This window comes from Patiria miniata, unplaced genomic scaffold (assembly GCF_015706575.1).
Source record: "Patiria miniata isolate m_02_andy unplaced genomic scaffold, ASM1570657v1 HiC_scaffold_7, whole genome shotgun sequence".
Taxonomy (NCBI): Eukaryota; Metazoa; Echinodermata; class Asteroidea; order Valvatida; family Asterinidae; genus Patiria; species Patiria miniata.
In genome coordinates this window covers 8,159,050-8,182,992 of record NW_024037074.1, presented here as the reverse complement: position 1 = coordinate 8,182,992, position 23,943 = coordinate 8,159,050, and the positions used below count along the sequence as shown (strand labels likewise).

General features: G+C 39.9%; 1 protein-coding gene and 1 long non-coding RNA gene across 9 annotated transcripts in view; both read right to left on the bottom strand.

The window, feature by feature from the left end:
• LOC119745303 (probable cation-transporting ATPase 13A3) overlaps nucleotides 1-18,802 on the bottom strand; it is a 37,462-nt gene extending 18,660 nt beyond the window's left edge. For 3 of the 8 annotated variants that reach the window (XM_038221569.1, XM_038221573.1, XM_038221574.1), the window contains exons 1-10: nucleotides 18,371-18,801; nucleotides 6,611-6,710; nucleotides 5,107-5,274; nucleotides 3,455-3,513; nucleotides 3,056-3,190; nucleotides 2,655-2,735; nucleotides 2,259-2,328; nucleotides 1,064-1,198; nucleotides 610-676; nucleotides 251-382 (exon numbers count right to left, since the gene is read on the bottom strand). In XM_038221569.1, coding sequence (XP_038077497.1) covers nucleotides 251-382; nucleotides 610-676; nucleotides 1,064-1,198; nucleotides 2,259-2,328; nucleotides 2,655-2,735; nucleotides 3,056-3,190; nucleotides 3,455-3,513; nucleotides 5,107-5,274; nucleotides 6,611-6,670 — 907 coding nt within the window. In that variant the 5' untranslated portion in view covers nucleotides 6,671-6,710; nucleotides 18,371-18,801. Of the gene's footprint in view, nucleotides 1-250; nucleotides 383-609; nucleotides 677-1,063; nucleotides 1,199-2,258; nucleotides 2,329-2,654; nucleotides 2,736-3,055; nucleotides 3,191-3,454; nucleotides 3,514-5,106; nucleotides 5,275-6,610; nucleotides 6,711-7,150; nucleotides 7,290-7,774; nucleotides 7,840-18,370 lie in introns of those variants that run through there. The other 5 variants (XM_038221576.1, XM_038221575.1, XM_038221572.1 and 2 more) reach the window with 4 other exon arrangements.
• Nucleotides 18,803-21,766: 2,964 nt separating this feature from the next.
• On the bottom strand, nucleotides 21,767-23,805 carry LOC119745506. Its single transcript, XR_005273632.1, has 2 exons — nucleotides 22,681-23,805; nucleotides 21,767-22,350 (listed from the first exon to the last, which is right to left on the bottom strand). It is a non-coding gene; the product is annotated as an uncharacterized LOC119745506 (long non-coding RNA).
• Between the last annotated feature and the right edge of the window lie 138 nt (nucleotides 23,806-23,943).

Genomic DNA, 23,943 nt, shown 5'->3' with positions numbered 1-23,943 from the left:
AAATCTTATTACCAGAGGAACTACCATGCCTGCTTATTGTAGTAAAGTGTCTTGCCCAAGAACACAAATGACACTGTCTGTGTAATAACAAGTTTCAAGGAGCATCAATGCTGGCTGGGCCTTATCCTCCCCAATAGAAATTTTATAACCAGAGGAACTACCATGCCTGCTTATTGTAGTAAAGTGTCTTGCCCAAGAACACAAATGCCACATTTTTTTTTAGCATTAAAGAAGTGCAATGTCTTTGTACCTGTGAGTGAGCTCTCATTGACGATGCAGTTTCCACTGATGAGGACAGCATCACATGTCATCATGCAGCCATGATGAGGAATAATGATGACATCCCCAGGAACTAAGACCTTCTCAGATACCTCAACGGCCTCTGAAAATCAAGAGAAAAAAAAAATCAATTCCTCTCTATCACCTGCAACAGTTTTTTTTCTCATTATGTTATGCAATTTTTGTCAATAAATGTTGGTTTACGTGTATCAGTCAATAACCAGTTGATCAGTATTGTCAAAAGCATAGGTGATTTTGATAGGAAACCAATGTTTTATTCATCTTCTTATGAGCTCCATAGTTTTTAAGAATATGTTCAACTGTACTTACTGTTGTTAGGACGCAAGACTTTAACCACAGTATCTGACTGCACCATGCTGCGTAGTGTCAAATTTTGCTGTTATTAAAAACAAAAATTGACACTTTGATGACAAAATGAAACAGGAATTTTCATGAAGAACATCACTACCCATTTCCAGGAAACATCTAAAAACTGGACAGATACAAAAACCTTTCTAAATGCTTCATATTTTAATTTGCATTTTCGTCCTTGACATTCTTTTTTTTTTTGCAGTTGATTGATAAACGGTACATCTCAGTTTTATTTCCGAAGCAATTTAAAAAGGCTTTAAATTGCTGCAATTTGACAGTTTACATGCTGAAGGATAAAAGCTGAAAGATAAAATGCTGAAGGACAAAGTTTCATCTTCATCAAGTATTTCTTGAGAAACTCTAATTTACAATCTGAACCTCGTAATAACGAGCACCAGCATCACACACCTACCTTTCTAGTCGTATACAGAGATATAGCAATAGATATAGCCGACATGATGAGAATACATGCTGAATAGTAGATATACTCATCAGCTAACCAGACAGCAATGCTGAAGATTTGAAAGATGTAGAACGGATTCAACACCTGCAGAGAAAACACAAAGATTTCGGGGGCTTTTTGTCTTCCAAAGTTATCCCTGGGTATAAACACCCAAAAGAAAAAGAAATCATTTCACAGATTTAGATTTTAAGACCTAGATTGATTTTGAATTGGCAAGCATGCCAGCGTCAGCACTGGAAAGATTAACACATTTCCAATTGTCATTTCAGAGGTGCATTGAACTAATTTATTGTGAAGATTTGAATTGAGTACATGAATTTAAGTTCAATGTTTGAAACAGGAGCAATTTCGCCGAAATATCAACTATTGCAGTCGTTGAGAATGACTCGAGAATAACGGAATAAATGTGTTCGGTTTAAAATACTATCTTAAGACCGGATTAATGACCGAAGTCAATCCTTCAAACAGTCAAAACAAGTAAAAAAACAATATTTTCCAATGATTTTGTTCAACAGGTTTACTTCCTGTTTTTTTAAAACACCCCTCTACCGGTAGCTATGTTATGGCCTGTGCCTCTCGTAACCAACTCCTTATATGGAGATTAGAGTGCGCGTTGCATGCACTGCGCTATGTGGTGCAGAGCACAGCTTACCAGTGCAGTGTGAATTTAGGACTATGAAATATGGACTCACTGGTAGTATTGCGCATGCCTAACCGAGGATTAAGAACGTTCAACGGCTAAAAGGGACTGGATTTCATAGGAGTTAAAATTTTACGTGACACTGGAAAACTGTTTAAGACCAGCCAGCCGGTGTTTTTTCAACCATTTAAGACAGGCCACATGACAGGCTCTCGACCAGTAGCAATGGGTAAACAATTAGGTATTTCTGAATATAGAAAATTAATACACAAAGGTTGAATATCTGAATCCAAAATCTATTTGAGTCAATCTGAGTAGTTCCAAAAAAAATGGTTTAGCAAGACTCTAGAACGCAAGTCTGAAATGGGTGTCAGGGGTCAAAAACAATTGGAGCAGATGGCAAGTTACAGTCTGGCCAAATCAAGTAAGCTCTTGTGAAAGATGAAGAGTGTTCATAATATTACACACGAGAGGAACGAGTCGCGTTATGAGAATATTACATACCTCTTGAACAAGTAATACTGGGATGGAACGCACTCGAACATAGATGTCATTCTTGCCATAAATCACTTGTCTATGTGACAAAAAAGAAAACGAAAGTTAGTTCCACTGGGAGCTTTGTGGGCATGTGTGGACATTTCCTCTGCCCTACAGCTCCACTGTGAGACACTAATTAAGTCTAATTAAACAACGTTTCTTTAAAAAAGTCTTCAGTTTTAATTTGTTTTTTGGCTTTATTCCTGGAACTATATCTTATGGTATTTGCAACTTAACCTCATGAAAAAAAGCATCAAATTCCATTCTCCACTTAGTAAGTTACAAGGTTTTGGTGGTTTTTTTTTTTCAGGATATGCAAAGTACAAAATATCAATTTACATTTCATAAAAGAGAGGGTTTTACCTTTGTTCGGATTGAGATTCTGACAATCCACCAGCATATTGTTTCAGGAAAGCATTGCATGGCGTGTTACTCTCAAGTCCCCTAGTGGTTGAAAGAAAAATTACTTCATTTTTTTAAAACAAAGTTCAATTTCAATCTTTTCCTGCATGAACTGTTTGGGGATTTACTTTTATAGTTTCAAAACTGGGAAGCAAGCGTGTTTGCAGGAATCAAATAATTATCGAAACTGGTGGTGTGCATAAACTCTGTAAATCATCACTTAAGTAACGATAGCACATTGTGAATGATTTAGTTGAAAAAACTTACGACTGCAAACATTAATTGTGTTAAATAACACGTAGGATACACCAACATCTTGTCAGTTGAATTATTCTCATATTAATTAATTTTTTGTCATTTACCTGAGACGAAATATCTCATGCAGAGCAAGATCCAAGATAAAGAAAATCTTTTGAAATTTGAAAAATCTCAGATTTCCGTCTGCATCAACGACATCCTTCTTAAGAATGGTGCGAAGCATTTCACGACTGCAGCCACTAAATAAAAAAAATAATATGAATATTGCTAAGATAACAATAATCTTATTGTAATAAATTATGTCACCAAATTTTCATCAACACATCTACCCTTGAATGTTACAGTACACGGAACCAAAACATCTTGTAAAAATTGATTTGAAAAAAAACTTACAAAATCTGGCTTGTCATAATTCAAGTATTTCATTGCACAGTCGTTAAGTCAATAACAAAGTCATCTGAGCTTGGTAGCATTGCTTTACTGTGTCTTATCAGTGAACTTACTCGTTATCTTTGACAAGGTTCCGTCGAATGTCACAAACATGATATCGCCGGTAAATGTCCTGTTAAACAAAGATTGGAACTCAACAAGTTTGACTGAAAACTGACCTGTGTGTAAAGTCTGGAATTTGTACAACATGAAAGTCAGATAATCAAATGTGAGTAAGTGCAGTACAGGAGCCATATTGTCCAGAGTGAACCATGTTTGCCTCTTAACACAATTTAAAGGGAATATACAACATTTGCAAACATCGAAAAATAAAACTACCAAGTTTTTACGAAATACCTTACTAGGATGTTGGTAAATGACAGTCTAAAGCATCCTGTAAAATTATGGCACCTGGTGTGAAGTCATTTTCAAGAAAATGGTATTTTTGTATACATTTCCAACGGTGGTCGGCCGATCACCGTTGGAAAAACCTAACTATTTTTCAACTACTGCTCCAACTTTACACTTTTTTCAGTCCAAATTTTGTTTGCTATTGGTTACATGTTCATGAACGGGTGCAGGCCAGCCACACTGGTTCCCTTACCTTACAATTTTCCGGCATCTATAAATTGATCCATTTTATCTTTAGTGGAGTCAAGGAACCAGACTACTTGAACATTTTTGGTTTTCTTGGTTTTTCCAGCATTTTCGAACACAAAACTTCAAACATGTCAGTGTAACAATATTTGATCTATTATACTAACCCCTCAAATAGTTCATTTCTGAAAATTACAGCAAATGCCAATGATGTACATTCCCTTTAAGGGGATAGATAGTAGTTTGATGAAATCAAATAAAAAGTAGATTATATAAATGCGACAACTAATCCTGGATATTGTTTCGCTTCAGTAAAACCATGTGGTAATAACTACTGTTCAGAAGATATTTAGTTCTGAAAAGAACTTGTCCTGCTTATTATCAACTTCGCTAAGTAGCTTTTGTTCTGATAAGAACAGTCCTGCTTTAAGAACATGTCTTTGGACTCAACGTTTTGACTAGCCTGCTCTTGTCATCGTCCTGGCTACTTTGCAATTTTTGTGTAATTTTTGTGGTGTTTGTGCAATTGGTGCTACAACATTTGCAAACATCAAAAAACAAAACCACCTAATTAATATGAAATCCCTTACTTGACTGTAAGTGAATAAAAGTCTCGAACATCCTGTGAAATCATGGCACCTGGTGTGCTGTCATTTTCAAGAAAAGTTGACTTTTTGAATCAATTTCCAACGATGGTTGGCCGACCACTGTTGCTTTAAACACAGGTGCTACCATTGATTAAGTGAATTGACATGTACTGTATGTGTATTAATTAGACCCACCAGTTTGATATTGGCAGCTTTGGTTCTTAATTTGATGGCTTTATTTACTGCTAGAAACACATACAGACAAGCCCAAAATGGCTACTGTATCAGATGTACACAAACTGACACATGTTGATTTTTTTGCGTCATGATCTCCCTGTTGGATTTGGTTGATAAATACAATAAAAACGTTCTTTTGACAGTTTCTCCAGTCCATATAACCTTTGAAACTTTATTAGAAAGCACTTACACATTTGGGAAATCTCAAAATGCCTTAGACACCATTTTTCATGAGTAAAAATTTCATAATAAAAATATAGCAACAGATTTTACATTTTTTTTTTTTACAGATTTCTTGGTTGTACCTTGATGAGGACAAAATCTGCCTCTTTCAGATGACAAGGTGCACACATGCACTTAAGCCGCCAGTCTTCTTTCCAGTAGAAGACGAGGAAGAGAAATCCCAAGGAGAGTACAGCAACGACGTAGCAGACAGCGGTCTTTAGGGGGTTCTTCTTATATCCACAACATTCCTGTGTTACGATAAAGACAGCTTAATCAGAATAAATATTTTTTAAAGTTGAACAAAGAAATTCACTAAAGGGGGTTTGAACCTGCAACCTCCGGATTACCGCTTCAGAGCTCTACCAACTGAGCTATCCAGCCCTATGTTGGTGGTGCCACATTTTGTCATCTTTGTTCAAGATTGCAATTTTACAATGAGACATGAAATTTTTTTATTTTTTTACAGGCATGCAACTGGGAATTTAGAAAAAAAAAAGGAAATTCAAAACCACACAAGATTTTGTACAGTGTTTTTCAATTTGTAATGGCATTCATGAGAAGTTAAAAATGAGGAAATCAGCGGATCCGAGGAAAAGTTGCATGCCTGTTTTTATAGTTTTTTTTCAGAACCTCACAAAATTACAAAAGAGATTCCTCATCACATGATACAACCGTAAACTTACTCTTACTACTTGCTGACTTTGCCATGACATCATAAAACTGTGAATTGATCAATTAAACACTGTCTTGTTTAAACAGGAGTCTTGGATGTATTCTGCACACCCTGTTTTGAAATCGTAAAGTGTCAGATAACCTGTTCAAATGATAAATTTAAGCTCAGAGTTCAGACCATGTGACATTTGTGTACAAATTGTGGTCAAGGGATGCCCACTTTCGGCAACCTGTTCTCATCTGCACTGCATGTATATCTCTTGAAATATGAATAGTTTAAAAGCGTTGACATAAACCGGGTGGGCCAAGTAACATATGCGAAATGTTTAAATGTTTGGGTTGCCAGGCGATTGCCTGTCGGCATGACGTCACAGGTCACATGGTCTATAATAAAACAAAAAATGTTGAGCCTTGTTTCAGAAACCCTTTTCACACCTACTCTCATGCATACGAAATCCATCTTAAAACTGCTCAGCTCCGATACGGCACCGGCTTGTACTATGTTAGTGCCAATAATCTTACAATAGGCTAACGCCAAATTTCAAAAAAAATGTTTCGCATCTTTCTTTTTTGGAGGCCGCCTCCTTTTTCCTTTTTTTTTTAACCAAAAAAAAATGATAAATTTTAAACAGTGACATCATTTTGGCCTTTTTGTCTCTTGCATCTAGCCCATTTAAAGATGGTATGTCATTTCCTGAGTGTAATGGCAGCCATTTTTAAAAAAAATGGCAGCAATCTTGAAAAATATAGCCCAGTCGGGCGGCCATTTTAAGGGGAAAAAAAGGGCCTCCCGCTTCCTTTTTTTGCAAAAAGGCAGGACGCTAAAAATGTTTTTGTTTTTTTATTGGCATAAAAGTAGAAAACAATAGTGATTCACAAAACTTTTTTTTAATGTTGCAGGTCGACACTTACGATATTCTCGTTGGAGTCCACCTCTGCCGTTACCCATGATGCAACTGAGCTTGTTGACATGGTAACAACCTCTCAAGTTTGTATGGAAACTTCAGTCTGCTTAAAGTGTGCAAAAACAACGTATTCGATCATTTATAACACACACATCCAATGCAAAATACACAACATGCAAAGAATAAAAGTACTGCTCTGACAACGTGAGCAGTTATAGAGCAGTATTCGATCACTACTGCACAGAATAAATGTATAAGCTTGTATGAGACCATGGAGGAAGGAATTAACTGAGAGTAACTTCCAGTTTTGTTAGCGCAGATGTGGCAAGCAGTCTGAATGTGAACATGGCCGATTTACTAAGACGGTTATTTCAGTTTTTGAAAGGATTGATCAGTGTGGAAAATGTAGGCACATAAAAGCCCCCCCCCCCCCCCCACTTATTCAAATACTAAAGCACAATACATGAATGCACATTGCACAGTAGAGAAATTAAAAAAAGATTTCCACAATTTAACCAAACAAAAAAGGCTACTTTACAGTACTTACCTGGCATGCCTGGCCGATAGCCTCAGAAATTGTCAAGCGCATCAGTGCTGAACTAATCTACCCAGCCAACACACAATGTGTGCATTCAAGAGTATACACACAAAACCTGAAAAACACGTATAAAAATATAGGCCTATGCCCCAGGAGTTTTCTGGTCTGAGGCAGTGGTTTGTAGCTAACTCAGTGTGGTTGTGATAATAAAATGGGCACTGCTCAGAGATATCAGATATTGATGTGCACAAAGTCCGAGGATGTACATCGCTTATCTGAAGCTCTATCAATCTGCTCATTTATACACAAATCTATCACTGTTTCCGTACACCAGTAAACTGAACACTGTCAAATTGATAATATTTTACGTATAAACTGCATATACATGTATGTATGTAAGTGCTGCCTACTTCTAGAATTAGAAAGCTTCTCTCCGTCAGCTGATGGAGAGAAGCCTTCTACTTCTAGAAGTAAGTGCAACCCTGCAAGTGTAATCATATCATGGCTTGAATGTAACAAATGGTGTTCAAAAATGAAGCTGGAAAAAGTAGCTTGATCGCAGATGGACAAGGATTCATCATCATCACTGCACAAAATTTTGTTTAAAAAAAACCAAAAAAACATGTGACTTACCAATATTTCACTTTGTTAGAAATGGTCAGAAAAGTTCTATCACACACAACCCAAAAGAGGCATCTGCAGTGAACAATGATTTCCTTCTTTCCAGGGACAAGCTATAGGCTAGTACTATAGTATGCCTAACCTGCAGTTTAATCTTTTTACAACCTTTGCATGTACACAACAAAGAATAGATCACTCGTGAAATAAAATTGTTCCAATCCTTAGGGTAAAAATTGTTTTGTTAGGCCAAAAAAAAGTCTCCGGTTTCTGGTATGGAGCTTGTCCAAAAAGTGGTGCGGCGACGCAGCTTTTTTTTTTTTTACCTGACTTTTTTGCTTCAAATGTCGACTGATGACTGCAAATGGTGCCCGACTAAATTTAGTGCAAATATATGGGAGTTCAGAGAGGCCACATAAAGCTTATTCTCGATCAAAACCCCATCTAAAAACACGTTAAAATTGTGCAGCAGCAGGATTCCAGTCAAACCAGTGAGTTTGGCGGTTTTGAGACACTTTCATCTTTCATTGAAAAAAAAACTTTTTCATTTTGCCGACACGCATGGCTACGGCGACGCGCGCGCATACCAGAAACCGGATACTTTTTTTTTTTGGCCTTAGGGTAAAAATTGTTTTGTTATATGCACTTTTTAATCCTTTGTGTAGTGTGGACTGGCTGTGTGCCCTTGAACTTTTAAGGAATGTACATCATTGGCTTTTGCTGTAATTTTCAGAAATGAACTATTTTGAGGGGTTAGTATAACAGATCAAATATTGTTACACTGACATGTTTGACGTTTTGTGTTCCAAAATGCTGGAAAAACCAAGAAAAACAAAAATATTCAAGTAGTCTGGTTCCCTGACTCCACTAAAGATGAAATGGATCAAAAATACCGGAAAATTGTAAGGTAAGGGAACCAGTCTAGCTGGCCCGCACCCGTTCATGAACATGGAACAAATAGCTAGCAAAACAAAATTTAGACTAAACAAAAATGGTAAATTTGGAGCAGTAATTGAAAAATAGGTAGGTTTTTCCAACGGTGGTCGGCCGACCAGCGTTGGAAATGTATACAAATATACCATTTTCTTGAAAATGGCTTCACACCAGGTGCCATAATTTTACAGGATGCTTTAGCATGTCATTTACCAACATCCTAGTAAGGTATTTCGTAACATATAACAACTTGGTAGTTTAATTTTTCGATGTTTGCAAATGTTGTATTTTTCCTTTAAGACTGGGAACTGGATAGCCCCAAATGTGGCCTATTTACTGGACTGCCTCCGTAAACATAGGCCACACATCCACATGTACAAAAATCGTGTCGACGGAGCCAAATTTTGATTTTCACATTTAGGCTTAGTTTGTAGGGTTTTTTTGCTTTAGAAGCATACTCACCCTCTTTATAGGCTAATCAGAAAGTGCTGCCTTTTTCAGATGTATATTTTTCGTGAAATTTCCAGATTCATTTTTACACGCTTGCGTATCAAAATTTCAACATGAAATTTCACAAAAATTAGACATCTGAAAAAGGCAGCACTTTCTGATTAGCCTATAAAGAGGGTGAGTATGCTTCTAAAGCAAAAAAACCCTACAAACTAAGCCTAAATGTGAAAATCAAAATTTGGCTCCGTCGATACGATTTTTGTACATGTGGATGTGTGGCCTATGTTTACGGAGGCAGTCCAGTAAATAGGCCACATTTATGGGGCTAGGAACTGGAGTGCTCTAAATCAGGCCAACTTAACTCTTTAGGCCAACAAATTTCTCCAAAACATTCCATTAGGCAAAGAAAAGTTCCTCAGTATTTCACCAACCAAATTTGCAATTCAATTTGTATTTCCTCAATATTTTGCATATGAGAAGGCAAGTCAAGTGATTCCAAAATGAGGCTTAAGACTAGACTGGTATACATGTCCAACTGTTGTCCAACTATTTGAAAAATCTGACCTCTTCATTCAGTGTCATAATAGCCATGAATAGTCATGTGGTTCATGCCACAATTTTCATGAAATTTCATGTTGAAATTTTGATACACAAACGTGTGCAAATGAATCTGGAAATTTCACGAAAACTAGACATCTGAAAAAGGCAGCCCTTTCTGATTAGCCTATAAAAGAGGGCGAGTAGGCCTATGCTTTCTATTCTAAAGCAAAAATAAGCCTAAATGTGAAAATCAAAATTTGACAAAGTTCGACATGTGTTTGTACATGGTGGAAGTGTGGCCTTTATTTACGGAGGTAGTCCAGTAAATTGGCCACATTTATGGGGCTATGCCGCCTGTGCAGTGTCACCAGGTCCACGACTTCAACTCAGTTAATACAACACATACAAACTTATCGCGGAAATTCACCTATGCAAATTGGGGTCAACACGCCCCTCATTATGACGTCAACGTTGAGTTCGTGCTTGCGCTCATGCCATCAATTTCAGCCCGACTCGCTTCAGTTTTATGAATGAAATCATTATGCATCGGAGAGTGCACATGCCAGAAATTTACAGTAGAAAAGCTCATGATATCTGCTTTCTTTTGCCGAAGAAAGCATCAAAATCGATGACCTATTGCTTGAGTTTTGACAGTTGAAACATTTTTTAGCGGTTTTTTTTTTAGGAACCAAAACTTCTTATTTTTCGAGGGAGTCCATCTTTTTAATCCTAAATTTCTCTCTTCTCGAATTTGGTTCGGGAAAACCGGAATTAGTTCCATATAGAACAGGTTTTCAGCTTTGATATGGTGTGGCACATGTGGGTGGCCGGTCTGATACGGCGATGGCCGCGAGCAATATGCATAAAAATTGCTCGCTAAAACTGCCCAAAATTGCGAATGATAGTGAAGTAATCACGTGATATAAACACGTGCAACGTGCAGGAGATATATATAGCTCAGTGAAAGGCGGTTACGAAGATTAAAGGGATCCCGTTTGATTAAAGGGATCCCGTTTGATGAAATGTGTGTGTGTCTCTTTTTTTTCTGTCCCTTTTACCCTGTATCCCGATGCAACGGAGTTGGGCGGTGGGTTGGGGTGGGGATGGCCCGCGGGTGGGGTGGGGGAGGCCTGCAGGTGGGGTGGGGGAGGGGGAGGGGATGGGGGGGGGGCGGGGGAACAAAGACACAGTGGGTGGAATATGCACATTCTTTGGTTGAATGGCCATTGCACATATCCCAACACCTTGAGGGGCGGGGTGGGGTCCCCTGGGTGGGGGGAAAGGAACGGGAGGGGGGTACTGAGAACCAGAATAATGGAATAATTCCTGTCTTTCATTTCTTACACCTGCACCATATCAGGACCCCATGGAAGGGGAGTGCACATAAGCGGTTCCCGGTGGAGGGGGGGGGGGGGGCGTGGGGGAGGATGCCTCGTGAGTGTAGAGGGGGGCCGGGGTTAGAGTACTCAAAACCAGGAAGCTTAAAATCCGGGGGGGGGGGGCTCAAAAGGAGGAGGGTGGAATTTCATATTTCCTTTTCTTTTTTCGGTCCTTGCAACATATCCCGACCCTAGTGGGCGATGGGTGGTGGGGGCCCCCACCAACACAGAAATCTTGATATGCAAATTAGGTAAACAGCGCCGCTCATTATAGCATCATCATGAAATTCTTGCTTACGCGCATGCCATCTACTTCGGCCAATTTTCGGCCAGACTCCTTCAGTTTTATGAATAATATCACTGTAGGCCTACATCGGAGGATGCACCTGCCAGAAATTTACATGCTGAAAGCAACAGAATCATGTCCGCTTCCTTTTGCCGAAGACAGAGTCAAAATTGTTAAATGAAAGGGTGAGTTTTGACGATTAAAATATTGTTTTAGCGTTTTCCTTTTTGTAACTCAAACTTCGTATTGTCCAAGGGAGTCCATCTTTCAATCCTGTTTTTCTTCCTTCCAACATTTTGTTTGAGATCAAATGAATTAATTCCGAGTAGTTGAGTTTTTTAGCTGGCGAATGGTGTGGCCTAAGTGGGTGGTCGGTTTAATAGTGCGATGGTCGCGAGCAAAATGCATGGAAATTCATCACTGGAACTGCCAAAAATTGCGAATGATTTTCAAATGATCACGCCGGTTATATCCGGCCCGCCGGCACCGCGCGCGTTCTAATAAAAACCCAAGATTAATAAAATGATCGGTTACACCTCTATGTTCCGACACCCCTATGTTCCGACTGCACATATTCCTATTCCTAGCCCTAACCCTAAACGGGAGTAACACAATCTAGGTTGTCGGAACATAGGGGTGTCGGAACATAGAGCAGTCACCAAATAATCAAGATGTTTTGTTTTCTGATAAATGATGTGACTTTATTATTGGGAATACCACTTTCTTTTTTTTCCTTTTCCCTGCCCTGGATACCATATTCCGACCCTGGGGATGGGGCGGTGGGGGGTGGGGGGGGGGCGGAGCGTGGTGTTCAAACCACGCCAAGAGGGCTGAAATTGTTTTTTCCAACAAGTGAAGTTTGTCTTTTAATTTGGTGCAATGACGTTCCCGACCAGACTTTCTTTTACTGCGATGCGCCGGGGTTGAGGCGGGACCGTATCATAAGTCCGACGCCTCATAGGTCCGACGCCTCATAAGTCCGAAATTTCGGACTTATGAGGCGTCGGACTTTATTTATTCCGCCTCATAGATCCGACGCCTCATAAGTCCAACGCCTCAAAAGTCCGACAACGGAAAAACGAGTGTCGGACTTACGAGGCGTCGGAGCTATGAGGCGTCGACCTATGAGGCGTCAGATTTATTAGGCGTCGGACCTATGAGGCGTCGGACTTATGGGCCTTTATTTGGTTAGGGGATGTGATTTTGTCGGATTTATGAGGCGTCGGACTTATGAGCGGACCCCGTTGAGGCCGGGTAGGGGTTGTGGGGGCGGGGGGATTTCCCAAAACAAAGAGGGTGGAATGTCCTTTATGTTCTTTTAGTTATTAATCTTAAGACGTGCTGCTCTTGGGGGGAGAGAGGTGGTGGGGCCGCATGAGTCGGGGGTGGGGGTGGGGGGGGGGGTTAAGGTACTCCAAACCAGGAGGGTTGAATATCCCGGGGAGCATCAGAAGGGGAGGGCCTGGAATTTCCCAATCTTCTTTTGTTTTCATCATCATCATCATCATCATCATCATCATCATCATCAGACGTCGTAGGCTACTGCCCGTTGACGCAACAACCGTCCACTTCTTCTGGGTTGTGTGACTGGTGAAGGGGTGATTTCCTTCGCTGAAGGGTCGCCGCAGTTAGTTTATCCACGCTGAGACCGCTCCATCTGGTGAGGCCGTCGATCCAGCGGAGTTTGGTCATTGCATTATATCCCGACCCTTGGAGACAGAGGGTGGGGGCCCCGACAAACTATTCACAGAAACCTTCGTATGCAACTAGGCGAACAGCTCCGCTCATGATGACGTCATTGTCAAGTTCTTGTTTCATTACGCGCATGACATCGTCTTCGGCCAATCTCACTGGGAGTCCATCTCTTCAATCCTATTTTTCTTCTTTCCAACATTTGGTTCGAATTCAAATGAATTTATTCCGAATAGTTGAGGTTTTCAGCTGTCGAATGGCGTGCCACATGTGGGTGGTCGATTTGATAGTGCGATGGTCGCGAGCAATATGCATTGGCATTTTTCGATGGAACAGCCAAAAATTGCAAATGATTTTCAATAATTGATCACGCCATCACCGCTTGCGTTCTAATAAAAAAACAAAATTAATCTAAAAAGCAAGATGTTTTGTTTTCTGATGAATGATGCACCTTCATTACATTATTGGGAGTAGGCCTACCCCTTTCATTTCATTTCCCCTGTCCTGGATATCATATTCAGACCCCCGGGTGTGGCGGGGGCGGGGTGTGCGGTTCAAGCCATGCCAAGAAAGCTGAAATTATTTTCTTTTCCAACAGTGATTTTTGTCTTTTTACGGTGGTGGTGCAATTACGTTCCCGGCCAGACTTTCTTTTTTACTGCGAGACTGGGTTGGGGTGGGGGTTGAGGCCGGGTAGGGGTTGTTGGGGGTCGGGGGATTTTCTTCCAGTGATTCTAAGTTCCAAATCTGCATGCCCAGTGGGTGGGTATGGGAGCGGGCAGGGCTGGTGGATTTACCAAACAAAGGATTGCATATTCTTCAAGTGATTTTATTCAGACTTGCTTGCCCGTGGGTGGAGGGGGGGGGGGGGACGGGTTGGATTTCCCAAAACAAAGAGGATGGAATATCATTCCTGGGAGAGAGAGGGGGAGAGAGAGGTGGAGGGGTTATAGTACTCCGAACCAGGAGGGTTGAATATCCCCGGGAGAGCCGCAGATTGGGAGGGCCTGGAATTTCTCAATCTTCTTTTGATTTGGTCCTTGCATTATAATCCCGATCCTTGGGGCAGAGGGTGGGGGCCACGACAAACTATTCACAGAAACCTTCGTATGCAAATTAGGTGAACAGCGCCGAATTTTATGACGCAATCGTCAAATTCTTGCTTTAAAATACGCGCATGACATCGTCGTCGATCAATTTCGGCCACTCTCGCTAGGAGTAGGAGTCCATCTCTTCAATCCCGTTTGTCTTCTTTCCAGTATTTGGTTCAAATTCAAATGAATTTATTTCGAATAGTTGAGGATTTTAGCTGTCGAATGGTGTGCCACATGTGGGTGGTCGGTTTGATTGTGCGATGGTCGCGAGCAATATGCATGGACATTTTTCGAAGGAAATGCCAAAAATTGCGAATGATCAGTTAGTCTGTATACAGTATACACGTACGTACGTGCAGCAGAGCAGGGGATCTACCCGATGTTCCCCAATACCGATGTTCCCCCAAATCCATAGGATTAGGGTTAGGGTTAGGGTTAGGGTTATATTGGTAAGGATTTCGAGGAACATCGGTATTAGGGAACATCGGAATTGGGGAACATAGACATGCACCCGTGCAGGAGCTATGGAAGAAGCGTTACAAAGCAAGGATTCCGTTTGTTGATGGCCTTTTTTTTCGTCCCTTACTATCCCAAAGCGACGGGACGGGGTTGAGTGGGTGGGGTGAGGGAGGCCCGCGGGTTGGAGTGCAGGTTGGAAGGGTGGGGAGATAGGGGGCGGTGCACCGGGAACACTCCATGCACATTTTTTATTGACCCTTTTGGCCTTGCCAATTATCCCGACCCCTTGGGGCGGGGCGGGGATAAAATTTCCTTTGTTCCTAATTTTTCCTTTTTTCCGTGCACCACTATCCAGACCCCGGGGAAGGGGGCGTTAGGGACGGGGGGAGGGGCGAATGGGGGATGGGGGCAAATGGGGAATGGGGCCGCGTCCCCACTTCTACGCCTGTGCAATTAAGCGTGGGTGTGTGTGTGTGTGTGGGGGGGGGGGGGGGGGAGTTTAGAGTACTCCGAATCAGGAGGTTGGAATATCATGGTTTTTTTTATTCACCCTTTGCGCTGTCCCCTGGCGCGGAATGGAATATGGGGTGAAAATATCTTATTTTCATGCAATGATGTTTTTGGGGGTTTTTTTTGGGGGGGGGGCTTTATACGAAAACTTAAAAACAGTAATCATGAAAAATATAAAATTTAATAAAAATGCAAATTGCAGAAACGAATATCTCATATCTATTTTGTGAAAATGTTGTGGCTCTGAAAAGAGCCGTTTTGGTTTTAGTTTGTTGATTCGATGATTTCTTCGAAGGCTTGGCCGACACTTTTTTCTGCTTGCTCGATGTGTTCTTGCTGGCTGGCTTCTTGGCTGGCTTCTTGGCTGGCTTGGCTGGCTTGGCTGACAGATGTATATTTGACTTGGATGGCGTTTTCTTGGCAGCTTTCTTGGGTGACTTCTTCGGCGCGGGTTTCTTGACTTTATTCACCATTTTGGCTTTCTTGGCTTTTCTGCAATCTTGGCTTTCATTTCCCGTTCCTTCTTGGCCTTGATTCTCTCCTTCTCCTTAGCTGCATTAGCCTTGGCCGGCAGCCTTCTCTTTCTCCTCGGTGGTGTCAAACTTGAACGTACCAGCGGCTCCCTTACCTGCCATCCGAGTGAGCCTCCAACTTCATTGATTCATGTTTTATTATTTAAAAGTTTACTCTAGCATGGCTTATTACACAGAAATTCTTAGGGTGGATTATCTGGATCCGCACGTCCGTACCCCCGTGGGCTTTTTTCGCCTCTTTGGCCGACGTTCTGACTTGGTGGGTCCTTTTTCCGCAAGTTCAGAATATTTTCTCTAAAAATTGGAGCAAAATACATGTATTTGAAATGCCTTCCTTTGTCAGAAACCAACAAAATAGAAACTGCATTCTCATGTTTAGACGATACACAATGACATCAGAGGAGAATAACAATCAGTACTGTCGAACTATTCGCTCACAAGATGCCTTTGATCACTAGTTCTCCATAATTATTTAGAGTATTTTGTATTCGGAGTATTCATCATTTTCCATCGTTTCTGACCTTTCAATAACATTGGACTTAAAGGGAAATCTTAAGGGCTCCGCTAAGCCTCATATAATTATGTCAGACGCATATAGGCCCCAAGTCCGGCAAAATCTAATATAAGGCCCATAACTGTTATAAAATTCCGACGCCTAGGTCCGACACCTCATCAGTCCGACGCCTAATAATTTGGAAATTTCGGACTTCCGAGGCGTGGCGGGGGTCCAGGTTTATCATCGGAGGAGTCGGACTTGCGATATATAGGCCTAAGGCCCCAACCTTGATAGTATAGCCTCCCATGCAGCTACGGAACAACTCGAAATTTGGTTAATCAGGGTATATATATTGTTTTATTTCGTAGTACTATGCAGTTTTCTTTGACCATGGAGGGATGGTTTGACTTTCAGGTTTTGAGTTATCAGTGTTGACTTTATCCAGATTTCGCTTATTCCAATTTGTCAGCGTTTTCACGAAGGGGTGAATTTGCCGCAATAGGTGTTGGGGTTTAACGGTTAGGGTTAGGTTTGGGGAACAGGTATAACATAATGCACCCGTTGAACTTGCAGTGGTTGTCAGAAAAGAGGTTTTAAGTTGGTCACGATTTGGAATAAACATTTCGCATACTACTGACTAACTTTTGAAACGCAGATGAAACTTCAAAGATGTACCAATTACAGAATAATGGAACAACAATTGCGAGGTACCGGTATCGTAACTAATCCCCATAGATGTTTGTCTGGTCGTGAAAACTAAATCCCACACACTTGTTGTTTTGGCAAATTGCCGATACCCATTCCCCACCCTTTGCACGAATTTGTCTCTTCGTAAAAAATCAAAAGACATTCAGGTGAAGTTTTCTCAACATTGATTTGATTGTTATGATTTCGTTGATTTTATCTGATTTTGACCCAGACTTCTTTCCAAAAAATGTTCGTTGCGTGCAATTTCAGCCGGAACAAGAATTTTGAAAAAAGGTATGATTTTTGGATTGATAATTTAGTCCCTCCGTAAAAACGCTGAAAACCTTTTGCAATTTGATTCAAAAATTTCAAAACTATTTTTTAAAAGACTTGTCATGCTTACTGCTTACTGCTTACTTACTCTGATTCGATTTTTAAAGAACGGGTTTTTGACTATGTATTAGCCTGGGGGAGATTATAATCTGGATTGTTTGTTTTGCGTCTGTTCTTTGACGACTCTTCGGAATTGCCCCCATGATCTACCCCTTTCGTGAAGTTGGCATCAAGTGTATTTCCTTTTATTTTCATGCCTTTGTTGTTATAACTTCTCGACATTATTGACAAGTGGTGAACATTCATATTCGTACTTGTATTAGTCATCTAAGTTTAAAACAAACACATTCTTGTCCTGGTGTAAATCAAAGAGTAAAAACAGTAAAAACAGCATGCAAGAACTGACAATAGTAAAACTTACACTTAAATTAACCTATGAATAAAACATGCCTGTAAAACACAATAATTTTTAAAATGATAACATAAAGACTGATAGCAAAAAGACACGATGCCTATCCGCCCTGGGCTAGCACTATGACAATGAAATATAACTTTAAAAATATGCCGGGGAAAAAAGGATAAAGAACTTTAAAAATGTTTTTTTTCCATCGTCGTAAAATACTAAAAACCACAGGTGCAGATTTTGAATAGTTATTAAACTTAAATAAAGTTATTTTGTACTGTGTTTTCCAGTGGCTAATTCACAACAAATGATGTAGAGATCTAAACGGTCTTTCATATTTGCTGTATTATTATGTAACTTTGAATATACATGTAATCCCAAATTGCATTTTGGTCAAAAATAAAATGAAGCAAGCTTCGAGTCGAACTCCGATTTGAAAAAAATTGACTTGAAGCTCGCCGATCCCCTGGATCATCCAATACATGTACATACACGTATACGTATTTGTATGCAGGATGTATGCATAGTGCCTGGCCGTGGCGTGGGAACGTATCAGATTACATATCGGCCGACCGCAATATCGATCGGTTCAAAAATAGATGGTCCGCGCGGGAATTGACCTGGATTGACCCGCAAACGTTCGGGTTGTCTGTGACGTAGGCAAGTCACCGACATATTTTTCTAAAAATGACTGCAAGTGCGCAGGCGTGCAAATTCCCGCACGATGCATAGGCCAAGTTCGTATGTGTACAAGTCACTCAGTCATGGTCATATAGCATGTATAGACCGCCGCGCCGAGCATCCAGAGAAACTTACCTTTTACTGTCACATATCTTGATCTTGATCGTTTCACTGCACAAATCTGAGGTGTTATGTGCAGTTTCCCATGCATTGCTAACATTTTGCCTTTCGTGACCTTGGAGTTGAATGCTGAAGCCTTATGGGGGGGGGGGTGCTGAATCAGCACACAACTTCACAAGCATAACAATTAAGTAGCCTAAATATGGTAAAGTATTCAACTTCAAATCAGCTGATTTGATTTTGGAACATGTCATTCGACCCATCATAGAGCAAAAACAGCTGTCACCATACAATTAATGCCCAGTGCACGTCACATGTTCGCGTTTTTGTAAGTGTTTTTTTTTTCTTTCTTTTAAACCAGGTGCCTAAATATGAAATATAGCAATGTTGTCATTATTCTGGCCAGCGACCACGCACGTGTCGTGTCGATAGCTGCACGTAGGGCGCCCTCCACGGCTGCAAAATCAAGATTTATTATTTTGCAGCCGTAGAGGGCGCCCTGCGTGCAGCATGATGACTTTTTTTAATGGTTGACATTAGGCAAGTCTAGTAAAGCGGGTCCCAGAGTACACGATTCAGAATGGCTACTCACTGCCTGATAATGCATGTGGTCTACACAATGGGCTGGTTTTTGCCTATCCATTGCCTTCACGCGCACGGGGTAAGGCAAAAAAAAAAAAAAAAAATCGGTCTCTGGTCAGACCGAGGTTCCGGAACTGATTCGGCGACGGGGGGGGGGGGGGGGGGGTTTTCAAGCTTGAATTATACAGACAAGGTGGGTACTATTTTGCTTTTTTGTGCCCTCATTATACATTGGTGTTCTCCATAATTTGCCTTGGTGCCCTTTATCATTTGCCTTGGTGCAATTTCCCCATTCCTCCTTGGTACAAAAATTTGAGGAGGTTTTAAGTTTTGAATTTGAATTTTTTTTAGAACTGTCACCGAAAAAAATTCATGTGTCACGTATGTGTAGCGCCAGATACGTCACCTATTTTTGCCTTTCCTTTCGAGACACGTGAAGGAAGCTGACCTCAAACACCATACCAGTCAACAGTGTGCTGGGTGATGACTGATCAAATGGCGGAAGAAGTAGTTAAGGTCACACAGTTTGTGTTATTATGGTAACGTATCTGATCAGCTCGGTAACGTTTCTGTTCAAATATCAATCTTTAATTTGCGAGCGTAGCTAAGATGATACAATTAAATGTATTGTTCAGACATTATCTCTAAGCAACACGGACACTTAAATGATGGTTTCGAGGGTTCGGGTGGTAGTGTAGGTGGGTTGGTTCGGGGTGAACTTAGGGGGTGGGAGGTGGGGCAGCTCAACACACTTAGGAAAAGGAAATTCTGACCTCCATCCTGTGTGCCTGAATTCAATTTTAAATCATTTGGTCATAGTTTATCAGGATTGTTTGCCAGGGGTGCACTAGTTGCATTTTAGTAAAGTCAGTAACCGTGATATGCATGCGCAAAACATATCACGCGAACAAAACGTCACATGATTATTCCATATAATTTATATTCCCCTGCTCTGACCCCCCAAAAATGAAATAAAATAAAATAAATAAAAATTATAACCTTAATAATAGAACAAGATGATATTCTAAACGCAGGCGCGGATCCAAACCCACGGTCTCGATCCCCCCCCCCCCGTCATGCTCCGAATCCCCCCCCAAAAAAATCGCAACATTGGGATACAAAAAAAATATCTGAAAGGCCGACCCCTGCAAAAATTTCTGGATCCGCCCTGCATTATGGTCCTTGAATTATATACTTAAGTAATTCTTTGTTGTTTTTAACGATTAATGATGTTTTTTGTTGACAAACAGAATCAACAAAACCCTTTTTTTCAGTCTGTCTGTCACAATGTGTACCAATGAAATTCACATCTACTTAAAATATCTACAGAATCTTATTTAAAGACATGAATTTATTGAAGTGTACTTGTGGTAACGTATCTGGTAGATCGTTACACGACGTTTAGAAGACTTAACTTCAAGTGGTTATTTTCCCCCCAAATAAAAACATTTGTTAAAAATCGCCTTTGTTTTATTCCATGTGTTCATAAAATGCACATTATAACGTAGAATGACGAAATTGGGATCATTTCTGCTGTGTGAAACAATGCAAACTCGACTTTTATTGATTGTTTTTTAATTGTCGGGTTCTGACTTTGTTCGTTTACAGGGTGTACACATTTTTATATTTTGACAACTTTGGTGTATGGAACGCGTGGCGTTTTCAATAACATCATTATAATATGATTGATTACAGCAACTGCTATAAAGTTTTGTGTAAGTGCTGCTTACTGCGTCATCCCGTATATGGTGTTTTAATTATAAATTTAATTTGCCAGATGTTACCAAAGTAGCTTGGCATTGTGGATCTCACTATCTCAATCTCATGGGAAATATTTGTGTAATTACCTGTTCATCAAAATGGTAATGACTAATTATTAGTTTATGGCAAATAAATGCGAAATTGCAACATGCAAAGTGATAGATGTAGCAACTGAGATTATGTGCATAGCAAATCGAGACAGACAATTTATGTGCCTTGTTTTCACAATCTAGAAAAACACGATGTTTTCCAATGTACCTGTCAAATACTGTCACTCAAATCCCTCTATTTTTAGTCTGTCTTTCACAATGTGTAGCTCCGAAATTCATATTGACTTAAGCCTCCCCAGTTTTCGTTTCAAAGACAACTTGTCTATAAATAAACTAGTGGTAACGTATCTGTTAGGTTGTTAAACACGTTTTAGAAGGTTAAATTTCAAGTAATTATGTAAAAAAAAAAGGTTTAGTTAAAAATCAGTACTGTTTTGTTCCATGTCCTGGAGCTATTAAACTTTACGATTTTGAGCAGATTTCATATATTCACTGTAGTTGATATTTTGTAAAGTCCTAGTTCCAACTTGAACACCTTAACGAAGAATGAGCCACATATCGCGCGCGGTCTATAAAGAGTTGACGCGCATTTTGGTCACGTACACGTATTATGATGTTCTAAAAAGGACACATTTCCGCAGTGATTATTATTTCCAAAACGCCGAAAAAGGAACTGCGGCATTAAAAAAAAAGAAAACCACGACATTAGAAAAATTATAAACCGTGGTCAGTGGTGGTGGTCAAAATATAAACCAAGTGAACTGCGATGTTACAAAAGTAATCATGATGCCTATAAAGACGGCAACTTGTCCTTTGTAGATCACCAGCCGGTCTCACCAATATGGCGTCAAATTCATCCACTGTGCGGCTCTCTATCCGCTATCCAGTCTTTATATAGAGATCAGTGGGTAATCTTATAAGAACCACATCCCTATTCAAATTCCAAATGTTTCAATTTAAGCAGAAACTTACGGACAGTCAGTATTTTATTTTATTTTTTCGTTCAAAAATATTGTTATTTAATATTTTGGAAGTAGATATAATTTACATTAATTAATAGTTTCATGAAAACATAGATTAAAGTAAATACATTGCTCTACCATAGAGCTATGGTTATATACATGCATCGACGTCCGTGTACAGTCGACTCTCGTTAGTACAAACTCTGTTAATACAAAATTCTGGTTATAACAAACATAAAGCCTTAGTCCCGACTGTGCATTAATGAATGGGACTGATGTTCCTCTTTATACAAAATGCTGATATAACAAATAAGTTTGTTATAACGAGACTGGACTGTACCTGTTTTCGAGGCATCAAGTTGTCGAGGTTTGACCATGGTTTGACCTTGTAGCGCCACACTCGCGCAGATTCGTACCATGCAACAAGTTGATTTATGTGTGTTCGGTTCGGTTCGTTCCACCGCCAGCCAAAAAAAAAGGAAACCGCAGGCTATGTCGGGGTTTTGTCTCTTGCTTGGAATGAATCTTTTCAACCTCGAAAACCGGTACATCGAGGATATAAATAGTATTCATACACGAGAATGTGACACAAAAATAATATGGGTAACGCTCTGAAAAGTTATTGAAGCATGTAGGCCTACTTCGTACAAGGGCGGATCCAGAACACAATTTTTGGGGGGGCCAAAAAATTTTTTGGTCCTCCAAAAAAGCGGGTCCAAAAATTACGGCGTGGGGTTCGGGGCCCGCTTAAGGGCCCCGAAATTTTTTTGGATTCTAGATGCTCTGTGGTGCGATCTGAGGCAATTTCTGACCACTTTAACCAATGTTTTTTTGAGGAAAAGATGGTGGTGTACTCATTGCCTGCCTTTTTTGCGATGTCACATAAAAAAAAAAAAATTGGTTTCGTTTTGGGGGGGGGGGGCCATGGCCCCCTTTGGCCCCCCCCCTGGATCCGCCCTTGACTTCGTACCAGTACCACATCAATAATACATACCGGCATCAAGTGAGCCATAGAAAATGATATCCAATATAATTATGTAGCCTAAATTTAAGCTTCAAAACGAAATTCATAATTAATAACAGTTAAAGGTTAGAAATAACCTTACATTTATCTTACAGACTATAAACTTTCACAAAATACTTTATACTTTTGTCAGTAATACTTTTTGCACAATTATCTCGAATACCAATATTTGCCCAAAATCAAGGTTGAGACTTGGACTTTTGTCCACAGTATTTATAAATGTGAAGCACAATGCAAGCTGTAAATTCTATCAGCCTACCGAATACGAGCAAAGAGAGAAGGGTTCTGGCTGTCCTTGCAAAGTTCTGTATTTATTTATTTATTTATTTATTCCATTTCTTTACCCAGGGTATGCCCAAACAGTTTAAAACTGGTTTCCACTGGGGCCCTGGATGCAATAAATAATTACTACAAACATGTATAATTATACAATGCATTTCAAGTACAATAAAATTCAATACAGTGAGATAAAACATTATTTGAATAATGCATAGGTGTTAAGCAAATATTATAAATACAATATATTTTTAAAACTATTATTACTACATGTGCAGTGTGAATGCTTTACTATAAAGTTGATTAAGTGAACACGAACAATTTGGATCTATCTTCTAACATCAAGAAAAGAAAAAAAAATATTGCTGTAACTATATTCGCCGATTACGGGAGGGGCGAAAACCCTGCGAAAACCCTTTTGGGAGAAAACACGGGAAAATTCCCATCCGGCTCCTTATTATCTTCTTCTTATTATTATTATGGCTTTCGAGCTTCTAATCGCTATTTTCTAGCAAAACTAAAGTTATTCAGTTTTGAATGATGGCTAAAAAAAGAGAGAAAAAAAAGAGAGCATTAAGTACTGATTACTTTGCAAATTTCGTATTATTTGCCGCTCGACAATAATATAGGTGGGTCTGTCTGAGCGTTTAGATTGAAAAAAAAAATTAATTTGAAGAAAACACCGTTTTCGTGGGAGAGCATATTGGGAAAGCAACTGTAACTTAAAGGGAATATACATCATTTGCTTTTGCTGTAATTTTCAGAAATGAATGGAATTGGGGGGTTGGAAATATATAGCAAATACATTGTATACTTACACTGATTTTTTTTTTGAGGTTTTGGGTTCGAAAATGCTATAAAAACCAAGAAAAACGATCATTTTCCTGCAGTCTGGTTCCCTGACTCCATTTAAAAAGAAACGGAGCAGTTTAC